The 17,392-nt window shown below is 38.7% G+C and overlaps 8 protein-coding genes across 8 annotated transcripts; 4 read left to right on the forward strand and 4 right to left on the reverse strand. All coding sequences in view use genetic code 12, as the record gives it.

Annotated features, from left to right (window-relative positions):
• Positions 1 to 473: 473 nt before the first annotated feature.
• On the reverse strand, positions 474 to 1,808 carry PSN45_003233 (PRMT5-domain-containing protein; the record flags this gene model as incomplete). The annotated part of the gene is made up of 2 exons (XM_066158038.1): positions 474 to 500; positions 573 to 1,808. The coding sequence occupies 2 exons, from the start codon at positions 1,806 to 1,808 to the stop codon at positions 474 to 476; spliced, it is 1,263 nt and encodes a 420-aa protein (XP_066014135.1).
• A 90-nt stretch (positions 1,809 to 1,898) lies between these two features.
• CKS1 (Cyclin-dependent kinases regulatory subunit (Cell division control protein cks1)) lies at positions 1,899 to 2,213 on the forward strand (the record flags this gene model as incomplete). The annotated part of the gene is made up of 1 exon (XM_006684471.2): positions 1,899 to 2,213. The coding sequence occupies one exon, from the start codon at positions 1,899 to 1,901 to the stop codon at positions 2,211 to 2,213; it is 315 nt and encodes a 104-aa protein (XP_006684534.1).
• Positions 2,214 to 2,573: 360 nt separating this feature from the next.
• Positions 2,574 to 9,473, forward strand: MEC1 (serine/threonine-protein kinase M1; the record flags this gene model as incomplete). The annotated part of the gene is made up of 1 exon (XM_006684470.2): positions 2,574 to 9,473. The coding sequence occupies one exon, from the start codon at positions 2,574 to 2,576 to the stop codon at positions 9,471 to 9,473; it is 6,900 nt and encodes a 2,299-aa protein (XP_006684533.1).
• Positions 9,474 to 9,520: 47 nt separating this feature from the next.
• PSN45_003236 (uncharacterized protein) lies at positions 9,521 to 11,953 on the reverse strand (the record flags this gene model as incomplete). Its single annotated transcript, XM_006684469.2, has 1 exon — positions 9,521 to 11,953. The coding sequence occupies one exon, from the start codon at positions 11,951 to 11,953 to the stop codon at positions 9,521 to 9,523; it is 2,433 nt and encodes an 810-aa protein (XP_006684532.2).
• Positions 11,954 to 12,011: 58 nt separating this feature from the next.
• Positions 12,012 to 13,580, reverse strand: PSN45_003237 (uncharacterized protein; the record flags this gene model as incomplete). Its single annotated transcript, XM_006684468.1, has 1 exon — positions 12,012 to 13,580. One exon carries the CDS (start codon positions 13,578 to 13,580, stop codon positions 12,012 to 12,014), a length of 1,569 nt encoding a protein of 522 aa, XP_006684531.1.
• A 216-nt stretch (positions 13,581 to 13,796) lies between these two features.
• On the forward strand, positions 13,797 to 14,474 carry PSN45_003238 (uncharacterized protein; the record flags this gene model as incomplete). Its single annotated transcript, XM_006684467.1, has 1 exon — positions 13,797 to 14,474. The coding sequence occupies one exon, from the start codon at positions 13,797 to 13,799 to the stop codon at positions 14,472 to 14,474; it is 678 nt and encodes a 225-aa protein (XP_006684530.1).
• Positions 14,475 to 14,531: 57 nt separating this feature from the next.
• On the reverse strand, positions 14,532 to 15,449 carry SCO1 (Cu-binding protein; the record flags this gene model as incomplete). Its single annotated transcript, XM_006684466.2, has 1 exon — positions 14,532 to 15,449. One exon carries the CDS (start codon positions 15,447 to 15,449, stop codon positions 14,532 to 14,534), a length of 918 nt encoding a protein of 305 aa, XP_006684529.1.
• A 66-nt stretch (positions 15,450 to 15,515) lies between these two features.
• PSN45_003240 (uncharacterized protein) lies at positions 15,516 to 17,339 on the forward strand (the record flags this gene model as incomplete). Its single annotated transcript, XM_006684465.1, has 1 exon — positions 15,516 to 17,339. One exon carries the CDS (start codon positions 15,516 to 15,518, stop codon positions 17,337 to 17,339), a length of 1,824 nt encoding a protein of 607 aa, XP_006684528.1.
• Between the last annotated feature and the right edge of the window lie 53 nt (positions 17,340 to 17,392).

Here is a 17,392-nt window from a genome sequence, read left to right on the forward strand (position 1 = left end):
TAGAAAGATTAAGGAACGAGAAGAAGAATTGGAAAAAGAGCAGCAGACTCTAGGATTGATTGGGTTAAAGTACACGAACAATAATGAGTTGAGTAAATCTGATAAATTAAAGTTGAACAAGCTCGATTGGATGTATGATGATCCTACAGGAGGGACCAAGGAAGCTACTCAAGTTCCGAAACCGGTTCCAACAGTAATAAAGACCAATAATATTGATAAAACTAAAAGGAGGCTCGAAGAGCTCGATCCTATGGCGAGTATCAAGAAGAACATGATACAGAAACGACAGGATAGTAGGGACAGATCGCCAACAAGAAACAATGAACGGTTAGAGAGTCATAAACATAGGCACTCCTCTTCCAGTCTGCACAGAGACAGAAAACACCGAACTGATTCACACCATTCCAGGCACCGATCCAGTACTCTGAAGCATACCTCGAGAGGAAGAGATGCAAAAGAAGAGCCAAAAAAACCTATAATTCCATACTGAATGCCCCACTCTGGTTATAATTAATGTCATTGACTTGCCATTCATACCAGACTCTATTCCGGCTTATCCTAGAGAACCTCACCTTTAGAAGGTCCCCCTTTTTCACGATTATTTCATCTATGGGGAACACCATAGAGAACCATGAATTGCAGTAGTTTGGACCTTTCATGTTGGTGATACCAATATTTCCATATAGGTCTGCTCGAAAAAGGCCTTCAAATGCGTTTACTTTTCCGTCTATTTGAACAGGAAATTGAAATTCTGATTGGTGCTCATTGTCGTTTTGTCCTGGATAATTGTACTCCCAAACCCGTTGATAATCGGCAACACGATAATAGTTTCTTAAGTTATTGAGAAAAACTGTATGGTTCACAATTGTGGAATATATGGGGGCAACAATGCTGGTTATGTATTCAGGGATCATTATTTGGGGCTTGATACGCTGTAAAATTTCGGGGAATAATTCGTTGCAGCCAAAAGAACCCAACATTTCAGACACCACAAGATGATATTTGTCCCCTACATCAACGTTTCGGACATCGTCAAATATTAGATCAATTTCGCTATTCCAGTCATTGTGGTTTCTGCGCCGAAGGATGTCTATGGTTTGTGGGTTTTTCTCAATCACAGTTATATGGCTGCAAAACTTGAAAACTGAGTCCACCAAATTACCCATTCCAGCCCCGATAACCAACACCCTCAAGTCCGTATACTGTGTTTTCAAGTCTTGGATAGCTAGCTCAATGGCATCCTCGTATTGTTGATACTTGATCTTGTCTTTTTGAAACTGCTCATACACCTGGACTGACAAGTTGTCTGCTAGTGGATTCAACGGGGTGATTATGAACTGGCTGTTCTGGTATAGTTTCAGTAGATTTCGTTCGATTGTCAGTATTTGTGGCACCAACTGGGTATCTTGAACGACCACTTCTTTACAGTTTAATAATAAACACCTTAGTGCATCGCTTATTTCCGTCACATATAGCTTCAAGTTAGGATATGTTGATAGTTTCTGAAGCTCTAACCCGCTCAAGGCCAGGCCTCGTGTCACCTGAATCCATATAGTAACATCAGATCCGTAGAATTCTTCCGGTATGCTCATCAAAGGCACAATGACTGAAATATGCGATGGTAGCTTTCTTATTTGCTGCAACAAAGGGAGATCGATAAGCAACACGTAGTTATAACTCGAGTCCAAAACCTCGCAAACGTCCCAGGTATCACATTCTACTAAACAGTAACAGCATAACTTTCTAGCCTCGTCGAGTTGGGAAAACTCATTCGATGAATAAAAGACTTTGTTCCCAGCCACATCCATACCCGCATCTCAAGCATGAATCGAAGATTTTTCGAACGCGGTATCGACAAAATATTGATTTTTTTTGAACTTGCAAAACCCAGATCTAAGATGAACTCAGGCAAACCAAGATATTTAACAGATAGCGAACGGGCCAAAATCCTAGAATTCCAAGATCTGATCCACTATAGCCCCCGCTACAGCGATGATTCTCACGAATACAGGCACGTGATGTTGCCCAAAGGAATGTTAAAGTTAATTCCACAAGACTACTTCAATCCCGAAACAGGTACTTTACGAATCTTAATGGAAGATGAGTGGCGGGGATTGGGAATCACACAGTCGTTGGGCTGGATGCACTACGAAACACATGCCCCCGAGCCCCATATCTTGTTATTCAAGAGAGCTATAAATTACGGCCAGTGATCCCAGATCCCGGAGCTGCCACAATCAAAGATGCAGCTCCCCAGAGATATTTGTCACGAGAACAAGGATATGTAAATTTACTGGAGATGGAAGAGCAGGGGACTGGAGAAGGTGAAGAGAATAATTAGAAACCAGGTGGAGTGTGTTGAGGAGCGAGAGCTGTGAATAGCATGGAAATATATAATTACTGAGCATCTCGTAGATAAACCATTGTTTTGGTTGTAGAGCAAGTGTGAAATAGAATCTGTTGAGATAGAGGGTCTTTTGGGAGATGTTGATTTGGTGATGGGGAGAGGGCATCGCGGCAGCGAGGACTCTAGTTAGAGACGCGCTCTAAAAGTCAGATTTTATAGGTATAATATGCCAGTAGGGTATAAGCGTCTATCCAATGATGAGTTGGTTCCGTTCCTCCAAGATATACACGCGGGTATCAATGACCTGGATGCAAGTCATTTTGAAAGGATCATCAAATACTTGATATACATCATCAATCTCCAATTAAACGAGTCTCGTCCCAATTACAAGCTATGCCAGCAAATATATAACACCATGACTTTATTATTGAACAAGAAAGGATACTTGATCAATCTCTCGATTGGCGATGATTTGATTAGTGCCATTGGGATATCTGTACCTCGAGATTCAGACTACCTATTTGAAGTCGTTGTGTTCAATCAAATTGATCAATTAGTAAGGCTTTTTGAGCTAGAAGCATCAGATGAGTTTATAAATTTGATTAAACAGTTCATTATGACGGTTATCAATACCAGCTTGATGGGAACTCGCGATATTACCTTTAAGCACTATGTTAAAAAGATGTTGAGCACAAAGATGTCAGATATGGTCGGTGGAATATATCAAAAGCTTAGTCTAGCCACTGAGAATGATACATACAAAGCAGTCCAATTTGTGTTGATCATTAACAACTACGAGGTGATGCAAAAACTACAGCTAAACCAGTTCAACTTCGAAATGGTGCTTAAAAAGTGTTGGTTCATAGTCACTTCTACAAAGTTCCAGGTGAACAATACTTTAAAGTCTCTATTGATTTTAAGTGTGACAAACAACCTTATCTTAAGTGACTCAGTCCCTTTTTCAACGATGAATTTGCTAATAGAGTGGATACTGGCGTACCTAAACGAGCCGGTATCTGACAATATTTTGGTAAGCTCAATTTGTCAAAGTTTACTCAAGATTCTAAAGGTCTCCGTTAAAACGAATACTCTACACAATATCCAGCATGCCCTCAACTTGAACTACTACTTGAACAGCCTGAATTTGACATATGAACACCCAACCATCGTGAGGCAAGTGCTTTCGATAATAAAGAACTACAACCCACACTATAAATTTCCTAGGCTAAAAGATGCAGAACTCAATTACCTTATCGAGGAACTACAAAATCATAATAGCTACGAACTACTTGAGTTCTACAGCTTTCGTTCAGGATTCCAAAAAGCTACAGATTTACAAGACCCGTCCAGATTGAATGATTGGGTTAAATCGGTCGCCGATTTATTCTTGAATGAGGCCTTGAATGAACCACAGCTCTATACTTTGGTGTCAGCTCTTGGAAACTTACCTTGTTTGGTTAGTAGTGACTTTGATTTTGAATCTTCAGAATGTACAGCATGTGGGTCTTACCCTAATTGTACCAACATATACAAGCGGATATCGTTTCGAAGACCGAAAATCAATGAAAACCATACAATGAAGATTTACTACCATGATTTGATACTTCCCATGCTCAAATCGCCACTCATTGAAGACCCTTTCGTGTGCTGCAACTTGTTGCTAAGTATTTACAAAATATTAGCGTCCTTCAGAGTCTCTTCACCGGACCTTTCTCAGGATCAGGTTTTCAATTTTGTCAAGACCTTAATGGTTCACCAGAACAGAACTGTTAGGGTATTGTCATCAAGAATTTTTCCGTGTTTCTTAATTGATGATAAAGATACATATTTGGACCATCGGTTTTCCCTAATATTTCAGTTTCTAAGCTCCATCCAATTTGATTCTCCTTCAACTACGTTCTTGGCTGAGTCAACAATCAAAGCATTCACCGAAATAGCGATCATAGCTGAAGGAGAATGGTTAAATGCCTTGGTTTTGAGATTTATAGATTTATTGGGAGGGTCAAATGAACACCATATCAACTTGGTGTCCCGTGCCTTTCATGATATCGCTAATGCCAAGGGTATCAAGCCTTATAAATTGTTGTCACCATTTTTACCGGTAGTAGCAGTCAAGTTGATAAAAACGAACACGATATTCAATAAGATCTTGGAGGTCAGTGCTATCAGCAGAAATTACTTTTTGAATTTGACCAAAGAGTACACAGCTCCTTATTTATTGGATTATTATAAGTATGACTATATCCAAGAAATTGCAGATGCATGTAATTTTTCCAAAGAGAAACTAATTTCCAAATGCTTGTCCAAGATTCTAGCTGTGTATCTTGTTAAAGATGACAGAGTCAATGATAAGTATATCATGAATATTTTGAGAAATGCCGGTTTCTACAAAGATTTGAGTTCTTCAGACATTTACTTTAATAGTGGAATTGGCCTTGTTACATGGAATATTCTTCTTCAAATACACTACGATGGAAACGGTAACATCACGAACAAAGCCAAAATCTATAATGCTCTCGAGCATGTTGCTAAAATTGATGCAGGTTTATCTGTCAAGTCAACAGGAAACAAGGAGAAAGACAAACTCAAATACATTGAAATCCTTCTCGATAATCACAACTTAGAGATAATTCAAAGGATTGCCCATTGCATTCACCATATATCCGCTCCCTTCTTTGAGAAGATATTGGCTGTTAAGGCCATCGAGTTCTTGATCAAACATAACTTAAATGCAACGGCATCTGTTTTGAGTCAAATTTCAACATCTTTGCAATCACTAATTGAACTGAAAGAATTTGAATTTATTGCTATCAACTGCCTTTCTGTTTTAGTGAAGAAACTAAAACTCAACAACCTTATATCTCTATTCGATATAATAATATCGTTGGTATTCCAAAAATTTGATAGCTTCGAAACGAGGTCCAAATTGGTTGCAATTGAGATTATCAACCAGATGTTCCACTATATCGGCTCTCTCCAGAATGACTATGTGTTATATTACTTTTCAATTCCTTTCATTCCTCATTTGGTATCGGAGTACAAGTTAAACTCGAATTTCAAAAATTTTAAGAATTTGATCAAGCCAAAATTGAAGATTGGTTATTTTCCTGAATTTACAAGAAGATTGAAAACTTTGAACAAATTTGTGGTCAAGCAAGCACTTGTTGATTTGGGTAACTTCACTAATCAATATCAAGACATTATTCAACAAGAATTTTCCAAGGACTTACAGACAAATGTGAACATTTATGAGTCTATATCGGAGTTGATAAATACTTTGCTAGACACTTCCTATAAATTCAAAAACGAATTAGACAATGAAGATATTTCAACAAGCTGTGCAAAATGTTTATCGATCATAGGATCCCTTGACTCAAATAAATTCAACCTTAAGTCCATTAAACCGAAGATCACGTTGGTTCATAATTTCAATGATTACAAGGAAAACTCGATCTTCTTGACTGACTTTATGGAGAACATTATCGTCATAAACTTTTGGGCTTCGAACAACCCTATTAAACAAATGCACTATAGTTTTGCGATGCAGGAGTTCATGAAGGTTCTTAAGCTCGATGAGAGTAATACCAATTTGAATCAGGGAGAATTAAACTCCAAGACCAACACAACTGCAACTAATAGCATCTATTTGAAAGTTTGGAACAATTTTAGCGATGTAGCAAAGTCTACATTGAGTCCATTCCTAAACTCTAAGTTCTTCTTCTCGAGTAAGGTGAAAACAAGTCCAGTTGAGTATCCTATTTTCAAAGCCGGAATGAGCCATGAGTATTGGTTGACCTTGATCATCAAAGATTTGATTAGTTACTCACCATGGATTAATGATCCAAAGAAAAGTACATTATTCAGTGCTTTTAATGCTTTGATCAGTCAAAACGATATGTCCATCTCGAATTACCTTTTGAAGTATTTGGTTTTGACCAACTTATTAAATCCTAACAGACTTTACTTCAAGAACCTTATTCTCGAGATCAGTGAAATTTTCAACCAGAACACATCCATACTAATGTCTGCTGACCAAACTGAAGCTTTGAAAGCCTGCTATCAAACCATATTTGAGGTTTTAGACTATTTGAACCAATGGAGATCTTCTACTATCGAGCATCTAAATAACGATAATGTGAAGTTTTCAAGTAATGACATCAATAATATGAATAAGAATTTGAGTCTTGTTAATGAGTTTATTACAATAATCTCGAACTATTCGTTGTACGAAAAGTCTGCTTATTGTGGCGCTTACGAACGTACCATTTTGTACTTGGAACAAAATTACAGAATAGGTGAGATTGGTAGTGACTTTATTATTGAAAATCTCGACAAGAGTTCCAGTTTGCATTCCATGTATGCTAACATTAATGATCTTGACGCACTTGATGGGGTCTTAAAGAACTTTCCTTCTCGTAACACTAATATTCAATTGAAAAGCTTTCAATACAATGAGAATTGGTCTCTTGCACAAGAAGCGTTTCATGTATTGAGTGAGAATGGTGATGACAATGATGAGTACAAAATCAAGTTTTTGAAGTCATTAAACGACCATGCTGCTTATGAAGAAGTGCTTTCAAAATTGACCTCAAGTTTGAATATGAATGACTTAACTAACTTTCCCTTGGATTGGTCTCTAACTGGATTACAGGCTTCTATTTTCTCGGGAGATATTAGCCAATTACAAAAATGGTTCTATATTACTGAGTGTATTGGAGTTCCACAAGATGTCGACAATTTGATTACTTTCAAGCTTGCCGAGTTACTCCAAAAGCAACTGGGTGATTTAGACGAACAGGTCCAAGATTTATACAAACTCATTGGTGTGTCTTTAAATTCCTCGAGTATTGGAACATCAAGAAATCTCAATTTGATGTTGCAACTACACATGATATTTGATCTCAAGTTGTTATTGAGTGAAAGTAATAGAAAGCTGACTGTGAACTTGAGACTTGAAAATATCGATCAGAGTTTTGAAACCAAATGGAAAGTATTATCTATGCACAAATTTGTGAACATATTGAAGCTGAACTTCAATGAGATTAATCAAATCTATTTGAGTAGCAGTAAGTTGGCGAGAACAAACAACAAGTTCCATATCGCTGTTGCTAGTGTTATGAAGGCAATGAACTACAACTATGAGAGTAGCGAGTTGGAACTTGAAACAAATTTTGAATATTCACAATTATTGTGGAATCAAGGGAAGCAAACAGAAGCTATCAAGGTATTGGAGACGATCGATTTAAATGAAATTGCAAATAATCAACAAAAGGCCAAGATTCAACTTCAATATGCTGACTGGTTGAATGAGTCAAATCACAGTTCATCAAAGACGATCATTGATCAATACACAAAGGCCTATACTTTGGAAAAGAATTGGGAAAAGCCTTACTTTGCCTTAGGCAAATACTATGACAAGGTCTTGGAATCACAAGACATTAATAACGGATATTATCAACAGCAAATAATCAAATGTTTCTTGAAGGCTTTGACTTTAGGTCCATCATCTATATTTGAAGGCTTGCCAAAGTTGATTACCATTTGGCTCGACTTTGCTCAAGAGACAAGACTCACAAAGGATGCAGAAAAGGCTTTGTTACGTATCATAAAGGATATCGAAGACTACGTCAAAAGTGTCCCTACTTACGTGTGGTATACTGCAATCTCTCAAATGTTGAGCAGAATTAGCCATAGTCACCTCCCATCTGTGAAGATGTTACAGGAAATTATCAGTAGGGTTATTACCAGCTATCCGAGACAAGCCCTTTGGTTTGTTTTATCACACACCAACTCCAAGGATAAGACAAGAAAGGAACGCGTTGAAAAAATCATTAGTAAAGTTGCAGAGACGTCTTCTGCTAATAATGCTCTACTACTAGATGCCACCAATTTGTTCAGTTATTTCATATCTATTTGCGGCAAGAAATTCAAAAAAGGAACTAGGAAAGTTTCGATAACCCATGATTTAAGCTTAACTCAATTATTTGAACCGTTTAGCCTTGTGATTCCTGTTAGATCCAACTTAAACATCAAGCTTCCTACTCTTGTACATACCAAGAAAGAGAGTACAGTCTTCCCTAAGTCGTCATTGATCACTTTTAATGGTATAGATGATCAAGTGAACATTTTCCACTCATTGCAAATGCCCAAGCAGATTACCGTGAGAGGCAGTGATGGAAGAGCATACCGATTGATGATCAAGAAAGATGATACTAGAAAGGATGCAAAAGTGGTAGAATTCACTACATTAATTAACAGGCTATTAATTCTGAATAATGAATCACGTAAGAGAAATTTGGCCATTCCTAATTATGCAGTGACACCTCTAGCACAGAATATGGGTGTGATAGAGTTTGTTTCGGATGTAGCCACGATGAAATCCATTGTTAATGAAGAAAGGAAGAAGAGTGGAATTAACGTCAATGACAGGCTTGTATTTGGCAAGTTGGACAAAGTACAAAAGGTATGTAAAAGTGCTGGAACAAGTGATAACGGAGAATCAAGGGCCAAATTGCTTAAAGTTTTTGAAAGCATACTTCAAAGTAGTCCTCCAGTGTTGCATAATTGGTTTATAAATCAATTTAGTGACCCAACATCTTGGTATTTAGCAAGAAATTCGTATATCAGGTCAAGTGCCGTGATGTCTATTGTTGGTTATATTATTGGGTTGGGAGATAGACATTGTGAAAACATTTTATTTTTCAAGACAAACGGATCAGTTCTTCATATTGATTTCGATTGTCTTTTTGAAAAAGGCTCCACTCTTCCAACCCCCGAAATTGTTCCTTTCCGTTTAACTAGTAATATGGTCGATGCCATGGGTATTAATAAAGTTGAAGGGACCTTCAGAAAGACGTGTGAAGTCACTGACTCTATCTTGAGAACCAATGAACATTCATTGATGAATAATTTAGAAACATTGATTTACGATCCTTTGTTAGACTGGGAAAACCAACAAAATCCACAGCAGCATTTAAGAAAGGTTAGAAGAAAATTGATAGGATTATTAGATGAGAAGGAAGGGTTACCGATGAATATCCACGGTCAAGTTGATAATTTGATTCAATTGGCCTCCAGTAATGATAATTTGTGCCAAATGTATGGAGGTTGGGCTCCACACATTTAGTGTCTAAATAAGTGTATATTAATGTATTATAATGTTCTTGATATTATTTATAATGGAGGAGGAGATCTCCTATGGAGCTTTGAAGCAGTTCGATGGGGTTCATTTTCATTGGATACCTGATGATCAAGCTGGATCAATTCGTTCAATTCTTCATCAAATGGATTTGGTATTTTCTCGTTTAATTCAGGCATTTGCTCAACACTGAAGTCACTGTTCCCTGATGATGTCTTCAATAATGCTGCAACGGGTAATTGAGTTGAAGGCTTTTCCTCTGACATTTCAATTCTTTGAGGGAAGATACTAGATTCTTCTTCAATAATGTCGGAAGCGAATTTACCAAAAGTTGGTGGTCCAAGTGAAGAAGTAGAATAGTTATCATCGGGCAAATTTTCAGCTCTTAGGCTTCTAGCCTGGGGACTAAAGTCTCCTCTTGGACTCGATTCACTTTGTTGGCTATAATCGCTGCTGACACTGAACTTGGAACTGCTTCTCGAGTGGGCCAGTTTGTTCTTAGCAAACATATCAACCGGAGAAGAAAGATTCTGCTCAGGGATTCTCTCATTACTGGCCTGCCTGGGGCGCCTTCTGTTGGAGTACATTTCCACTTTGTCTTGTTCTTTCTTGTCTTTGGTTTCATCTTTAGAATTGTACCAATCACCTATCTTTTTGAAGGTTTTGTTGAGGTTCTTGTTTAAGGTTCTCTGGCGGGGTTCCATGATCGAACCATCAGAAAGGAAGTTCGAACCAGTGACACCCACAGTATGAGTTGATTTTGATTTTTTGATCTTTTGGGACAAGTCACTTAAGGTTGCAGTAAGTTTGAGCTTATCAATGGAAGATGTATCAGAGTCAACGGACCTAACAGATCGTATCAGTTGATCATTCCGATAGGCATCGTCTGTATTTAATTCGGATTTCTTGATCATCTCATCATCTAGTGCAGTTTCTGAGGAATCAGAAGATTGAGTTTTATCCCAAACACCCGCTCTGTAAACATCTCCTTCAGTATCAAAGAAGACCACATCGTCATAATTGGGCACAACCAAACTTTCCTTTATAGCATCCTTAAACCTCTTTTCAATCGTGCTGGTAATGATACTGTAGGTTATGGGACGAGAACTAATGATAGGTTCTATTTTTAAGTTTATCAAAGGCTCAATTTCGAAACTATACCAGATCCTATCACTAGGAGGTGGCTTTATTTTAAAAATAACGGGACCTTCTATTTTCTGAACAGTCACTTTGAGCACCACATCCACCTGACTTTGGGTGAATCTTCCTCCGAAATTTAAGTTGACTTTGGTGGAAATATTACAAGATAAATTACCATGGTAATGAACATATGAGGAGATAAGTAAGGTACCATTTGGATTAATTTCCTTTAGGTTTGGGTAAGTGAAGAAAGGAATAGAGTCACCAGGATCCAAATTTCCCAACTTGAACTTGTCCAAAAATCCTGGGGTCTTAATTTTATTGAGCTTTTTAGTGATTCTGGTCTCCAAGAAGTTCCTCAACATATCCGTACGCTTGAGAGACAAAAAAAGTCGTCCTAAAAGTCCATTAAACCACTTGGTCTGTAGCTGTCCCTCAGAACTGTAGAGCGTTTGAATCAAGTCCATCATCTCATCTGTTTGAAAATGAAGGGTTTTTGCATGCAACTGAGAGCTCCATGGTCCCAAATCCGATTCTGACTTGGAAGCTTTGATCAAAGTAAAGTACCAGTCTTCCTTTTCAATATTGGTGTCACAGTAGATGAAAAACGATCCTTGTGGTGGAGTCAAGTTGTTTTCCAGCTGGAGGATATCTTGAACTGTTAGCTTATCATTCTCAAAGTTTTCAGACAAGCGTCTTCTTCGAGTCCAGTCTTTTTTGATCAAACAGATAGAGGCTCTTTTGGTGAACAATTGTCCGTCAGGCAAATCACGAGGCCACAACGTGACAAACTGATTAGAAAGTACAATCACATGTTTAACATCTTTCAAGTCCTGGCTCTTATACAAGAATAAATTCCCGTGTTTTAATAAGGCATAGTACCTGTGTTTTTTGTTGAGGGATTTGGTCTTATCATTGGCAGGACGCGGGCTGATAGGTTCAGCTACTTCGTTTTGATCACCATTGGGATTATTATTTTTAACCAACTTATACAATGTTGAATAGGCGGAGGAACTCTCATTTATGGATTGGGTTTGGGAACTGATCTCATCTGGCGATTCTAAATACTCTTGCGTGACGATTAGCCATCCTGACTTGTAAGCCAATATCCCTGACAGGGAATCTTCTTCTATCTCACCTGCGCTAAGGAGCTTAGGTGGAGACTCGTCATCATCATCTTGTTTATCGGGCTGAGAAAAGGTTTTGTCTTTGGGGTGGAGATAGATGAATACAATCACTAGAAGCGGAAGGAATGTAACACCTCCTAGCAAATATGTATATAGAAACGATAAGAATGGCATATTTTGTGGATGTTGCTGCTCTTCCATATTTGCGAATTCGCAGCACCTTTAATGCGCTCTTTTACTAAACTATTAAATTGTCTATTCACTTTTGCAAGTATTTTAACTCTAAAAACCTAAGAAGTGGATAAGCCACACCGGCAAAGCCAAAGCACAAGAAAAACCCAATGTCTCCACCGTAGTCCCCTATTTGTCTAGCAATTGGACCTTGCCAATATACTTGGTTCATACCTACCACAGCTCCAACTGCCCCAACTGCAAAAGCACCCATTGCAGCCAACCCATAGGTAATCCGAGTAGGATCATCCCACACCGGCCAGTTATACAGGTACAGCTCCACGTCCCGATCATCTTCGAATTCTCGAGAATGTAAGTGTCTGGTAGCCGGTGCTCTGAATATGAGATTCTCTTCCAATAAAATGGCAATATATATGGAGATCCAATAGCCAAGCATGGGTAAAAAGTTGGAAATGATGGCTGAAAACTTGTTCTTCCCTAGCAATGATAAGATCAAATAAATAGCAGTGACAAGAATGGCATAACACCACCGGGGAATACGGGCCATTCTTCTATCAATTAATTGGAGATCAACTCCTCCTGAGTATGAGTTCATGATATTGTTACAGATCAATGAGATATAGAGAACCACCACCACAAACTTGCCAAACCGGCCCCAAGGCTCGAAGGGAACGTTAATAAGGCCTCCTACTCCTTGAGTATTGTAGACATCAGTCCATGCAGGGTTCCCGTAGGCTATGGCACCACAGTATATTCCAACTACCGCCACAAGCGTGGTAGGAACAGCAATTCCCAAGAAAGTCACGGTAAAAACTTGCCAAGACGGCGTATTTTCAGGAATGTGGATATAATAATCAGCACCCGCTCCACCCCAGGTAGCTGTCACCGAGAATCCAATGGTGAAAAACGAAAGCCAGTTACCTCTCGAAGTCAACGAAGAGTATCCCTGCTCAGCAATCAACTCATTACTGGGCTCGATGTACTTTGCATTTTTCAACACCACAATATAAAATAAGATGTTTGCAATGGTGATAGGAATAGAAAAAGCGGTTTGGAATCTGAGCAACACTTTGATTCCAAAAATCGAAATAACAAGAGCACAAACAGCAGCTACCACTATCCCCACATCCAAGCTAACCCCAAACGAAGCAGCCAAAATCTGGCCTCCAAGTACACAATTTACCACAGACCAACCCACAAGTCCAACCACACAAACTATAGCCACAAGTTTCACACCCCAAAACCCAAACACAAAACGGGCACTGACAATCTGACGACATCCTGATTTGGGTCCCATGATAGAACAGTACGCCGGTACTAAGCACCCAAAATTTAAAGATATAATTCCACTGATGAGGGCATCTCGTAAATTGAGACCAAAAAGTAGAGTGGGAAGAAAAAACGAAGACATGGAGGTTAACCCACCACAAGCAGCAAACCATAAGCCGAAAATATCAACAAACTGACGGGCAATGGCGTACTTTTTCAGGTGCTTCATTAGCTCTCTCTCCTCCGGCGATACCCGTTCAATACCTCTGACTTCCACTCCTAGTTTGTCTAATTTGTGAAGCCAGTTCACAGGCTTGACGTATGGCTCTCTATAGTCGCTGGTACATTCTTCAACTTTGTCGGTCATATTGAAGTCTTTGTAAAGGTACTTTGTCACTGAAGTAGGGCAAGTCGTTCAAGAAAGTGGTGTTAATGGGGGATCAAAATTTATTGTCTGAACGAGGTTTTCGTAAGATTTTCTAATGGGCGACCCTTTAAGCGCATACTCATTAATGAGGAGTTTTATATTAGCTTGCAGCCAAATTGGTGCTGGAATCAAATCTCTTGTTTTTTCATTTTGATTATGTCGCCATCAGATGAATTATTGGAAAATTACTTCCATTGGTATCAACAGTCAATTCTGCACCCCTTGACAAATGAATTGTGTGCTGGTACTTTACCCGATTTTAAGCTCTTCACGTACTTGGTTCAGGACTTGAAGTACTTTGAAACCGGGGCAGACTTGATATCTAAAACCATGAGACTAAGTGATAGTAAAGAAGCATCTTCAACTATTTATGAATATATCGGCGGATTGAGCACTGAAAACAAGTACTTTCATGTTTGTATACATGAATTGAAACAGTCAGAAGAGGTACAGAAAAGAGTTCCTCATATGCTTGGAGAAAACTCGGAAACTCTTCCAGCCGTTAAGAAGTATATCGATTACCTCGACTATTTGCTTAATGAGTCCAATTCTTATGTGGAATTGATAACCGTCGTTTATATCATGGAAAAAGTGTACCTTGGATGGGTTGAATTCAATTTGCAACAAGGTTCAATTTCGAAGAGTCTTGAATACAAACACCAAGAGTGGATAGATTTGCACAGTGGAGAGGATTTTGAAAAATGGGTCAAGTTTCTTGCTCAGGAGGTTGACAGAGTGGCTCCCTCGGACATGGAAACATTTGAACAAACAGCAAAAAAGACCCTTGAATTGGAAGTCGAGTTCTTTGAAGACTGCTACAACTACAATTCATAAATGTGTACTTTGAATTCTTTAAATATTTATTTACAGGTAGTGCTTCAAATAGGCCCTTTATTTATAGAGGAAACTCAACCATCCTTCTTGTCTTTTCTCTCTCTCAGCTTGTGGAATGAATGCGTCAACATGATCTCTAATCTTTTGAGCTCCTTCTTTACTATCAACTTCTCTTCCAATAACATCCACAAAGCTTCCCTCACTGTCCATCAAGTAAAAAAAGATTGAGTGATCAACTAAATAGTCTTGACCAGGTTTGACGTTTGGAGGAGTTGAAAAGTACACCCGGTATTTCTTACAAGTGTTTTTGATTGCTTCATAAGTACCGGTTAATCCAATAATGGAAGGGTGAAAGTCACTCAAATACGTCTTGATTACATCAGGGGTATCTCTAGCAGGGTCACATGTGATGAAAATTGGTTGCAACTGTATTTTATCCTTGTCTAATTCAGTTAGCATCTCCCCCAACTTATCCAATTCCTCAGGACACACATCAGGACAATGTGTAAATCCAAAATAGATGATTGAAAACATCTTCTTGTCATTTTTCAAGTTTTCTTGCGTGAACTTGTCTCCTTCAGTATCCATCAATGTAAAGTTACCTCCCACCAATGGTTTACCATAACTTCTTTTACTTTCAACTTCTTTTTGTATTCTTATTCTTTCTTTTTCCCGAGAGAACCAATAAGTAGCAGCTCCTCCAGCCACCAACAACACAATCACCGCTTTCCAGGAAGCAAACTCAATACTGTTACCAGCAGCGAATTTTTGCTTGGACTGCTCTCCTCCAATAGCTATTCTGCTCAATGGCCTCTTCTTACCCGATCCACCAGTGGAGGTGGACTCGCTTGGAGACTTGGGGTTTTTGTTGGAGTCAGCATTAAGTCTTATAGAAGATGTTGATATGAAACGGGGTACAGCTGGGAAATTCACGCCCTTCCATAGTTGTGGTTTAATCAATCTAGTAGAGAACATTAGCCTGCTTTCAAATCATTCAATCACAAAATTTTCGAATGCGAAAAAAAAAACTAGTCAGCTACCATGGCATCGATCTCTGGACTTTTACAGTGGTGCAAGGAAAACGGAACCTTATTATCTCCAAGGGTAGAATTCAAAAATATTGATGCCACAAACATTGGCGGGTTTTTCCAAAACTCTGAAAAAGAGGCAGCTGATGATTTAGAAGATGAGCACATTAGATTACCATTGAAATTGGCCATCACAGTATCAGATGCAATCAAATCGTTTAGTGATGGGAATGAAGCTGACACATTCACCAACATTTCTAACAAGACATCCAATATAAACTCATTGTTGAAGTTATTCTTGGCCCGTGAAAAGTCTGAAAAGTACCTTTCCAAGTCCTTCTATCAGCCATATCTCACTCTTCTTCCTAGTTTGACTGATATCAATTCTCCTTACACTTGGTCTCCGGAGGACAAAGAATCTTTAAGAGGTACGAATCTAGGAAGCGCGTTGAAGGAGAATTTGGCTGCTCTTGTGGAGGAATGGTGGCAAGTCATCAACTTGCTTCCAGAAAGCATTGACAAACCAGAGCAGCACTTTGTCAACATGAAGTTTTATTATGAATTCAAGTTCCACCAAGAGAAAGACCTTTATGAATTGTTCAATACTGAACAAGACTTCAACAATTGGACAAGTTTCACAAACTATTTGTGGTCTTCTTTGATTTTGAAGTCTAGATCATTTCCCGCCTATTTGATCAAGAATGTCGATAAAGAAAAAGATATCAAGATGGATGAAGCCATGTTATTACCTGTGGTAGATTTGTTGAATCATAGCATGAAAGCCGATGTTGAATGGTCCGTTACCAGGACAGGAGGTACCGATTTCTTCAACTTCAAATCTAACTCAGCGTTGGTGGGCAGAGAATTGTTTAATAACTATGGCAGAAAAGGTAATGAGGAACTCCTTCTTGCCTATGGGTTCTGCATCGAAGGTAATGAAGCCGATACTACAGCTTTGAAAATCAAGATCCCAGTGGAAATGTTACCTGAATTAGAACAAGCTGGTGTCAAACTCCCACGACTTTCAGATTATACTACTGCGGTGGTGAGAACTGATGAGCCTACCCCTGACAATAAAGGAGACTACAGTGAGTTTTCTGATGGGTTACTTTTTTTTGTGACAGTCAATAATGTCCCCGAAAACTTAATTTCACTCTTCCAGCAATTGGTCAAAACTCCATGGGAAACTGATATAACTTTAAGAACCAAATTAGCTGGAATTAATCATTTAAGGCAGGCCCTTGAGTCTAAAATCACCATCATCAACGAGATCAAGAAACCATCAGCACAGTCTGCTAATACTAGAAACATCGATATCTATGTTTCCAGCCAAAAACAGATTCTTAATTCTGCCGTGAAAATACTCAAACGGAAAGAAAAGGATATACTAGTTGATCCAGAGGTCAAACCAAATCTTGTTACACTCAAGACCGTCTATAAGAAAGACAAGAAGTTTGCAGACGCCCTTTTGGTGTCACTAGGAGTCACTTCGTATGAACAATTGATTGAACATAGCTTCCAGGATCAAGCATGGTTATTGTTTTTGATCCGGTGCCACAACAAGAAAGAGTATGCTGACGAAGAAGAAAACTATCTTCCTGACTGGATCCATGATAGTTTTGAGAGAATGACCAAAGAACATACAATAACTGCCGAAGAAATCGTTCAATATCAAGAATTATACGAGAGCCTCGTTATACCATTAACCAGTACGGCACCCGATGTATTCAATAGAGGTGTATGGACGGTTGAACAGCTTATAATCAGTGCCAGACTTCTTGATACAATCAGCTTTGTCAGGGGCAAGAAGCAAGAATGCATTCTTGTCAAGACCTAAGACCTACCGGAAAGCCATTAACAATGTACATAGAATTATTATAAAAGCGAATA

Source organism: Yamadazyma tenuis, chromosome 4, assembly GCF_029203305.1.
Source record: "Yamadazyma tenuis chromosome 4, complete sequence".
In the NCBI taxonomy this organism is placed as follows: domain Eukaryota; kingdom Fungi; phylum Ascomycota; class Pichiomycetes; order Serinales; family Debaryomycetaceae; genus Yamadazyma; species Yamadazyma tenuis.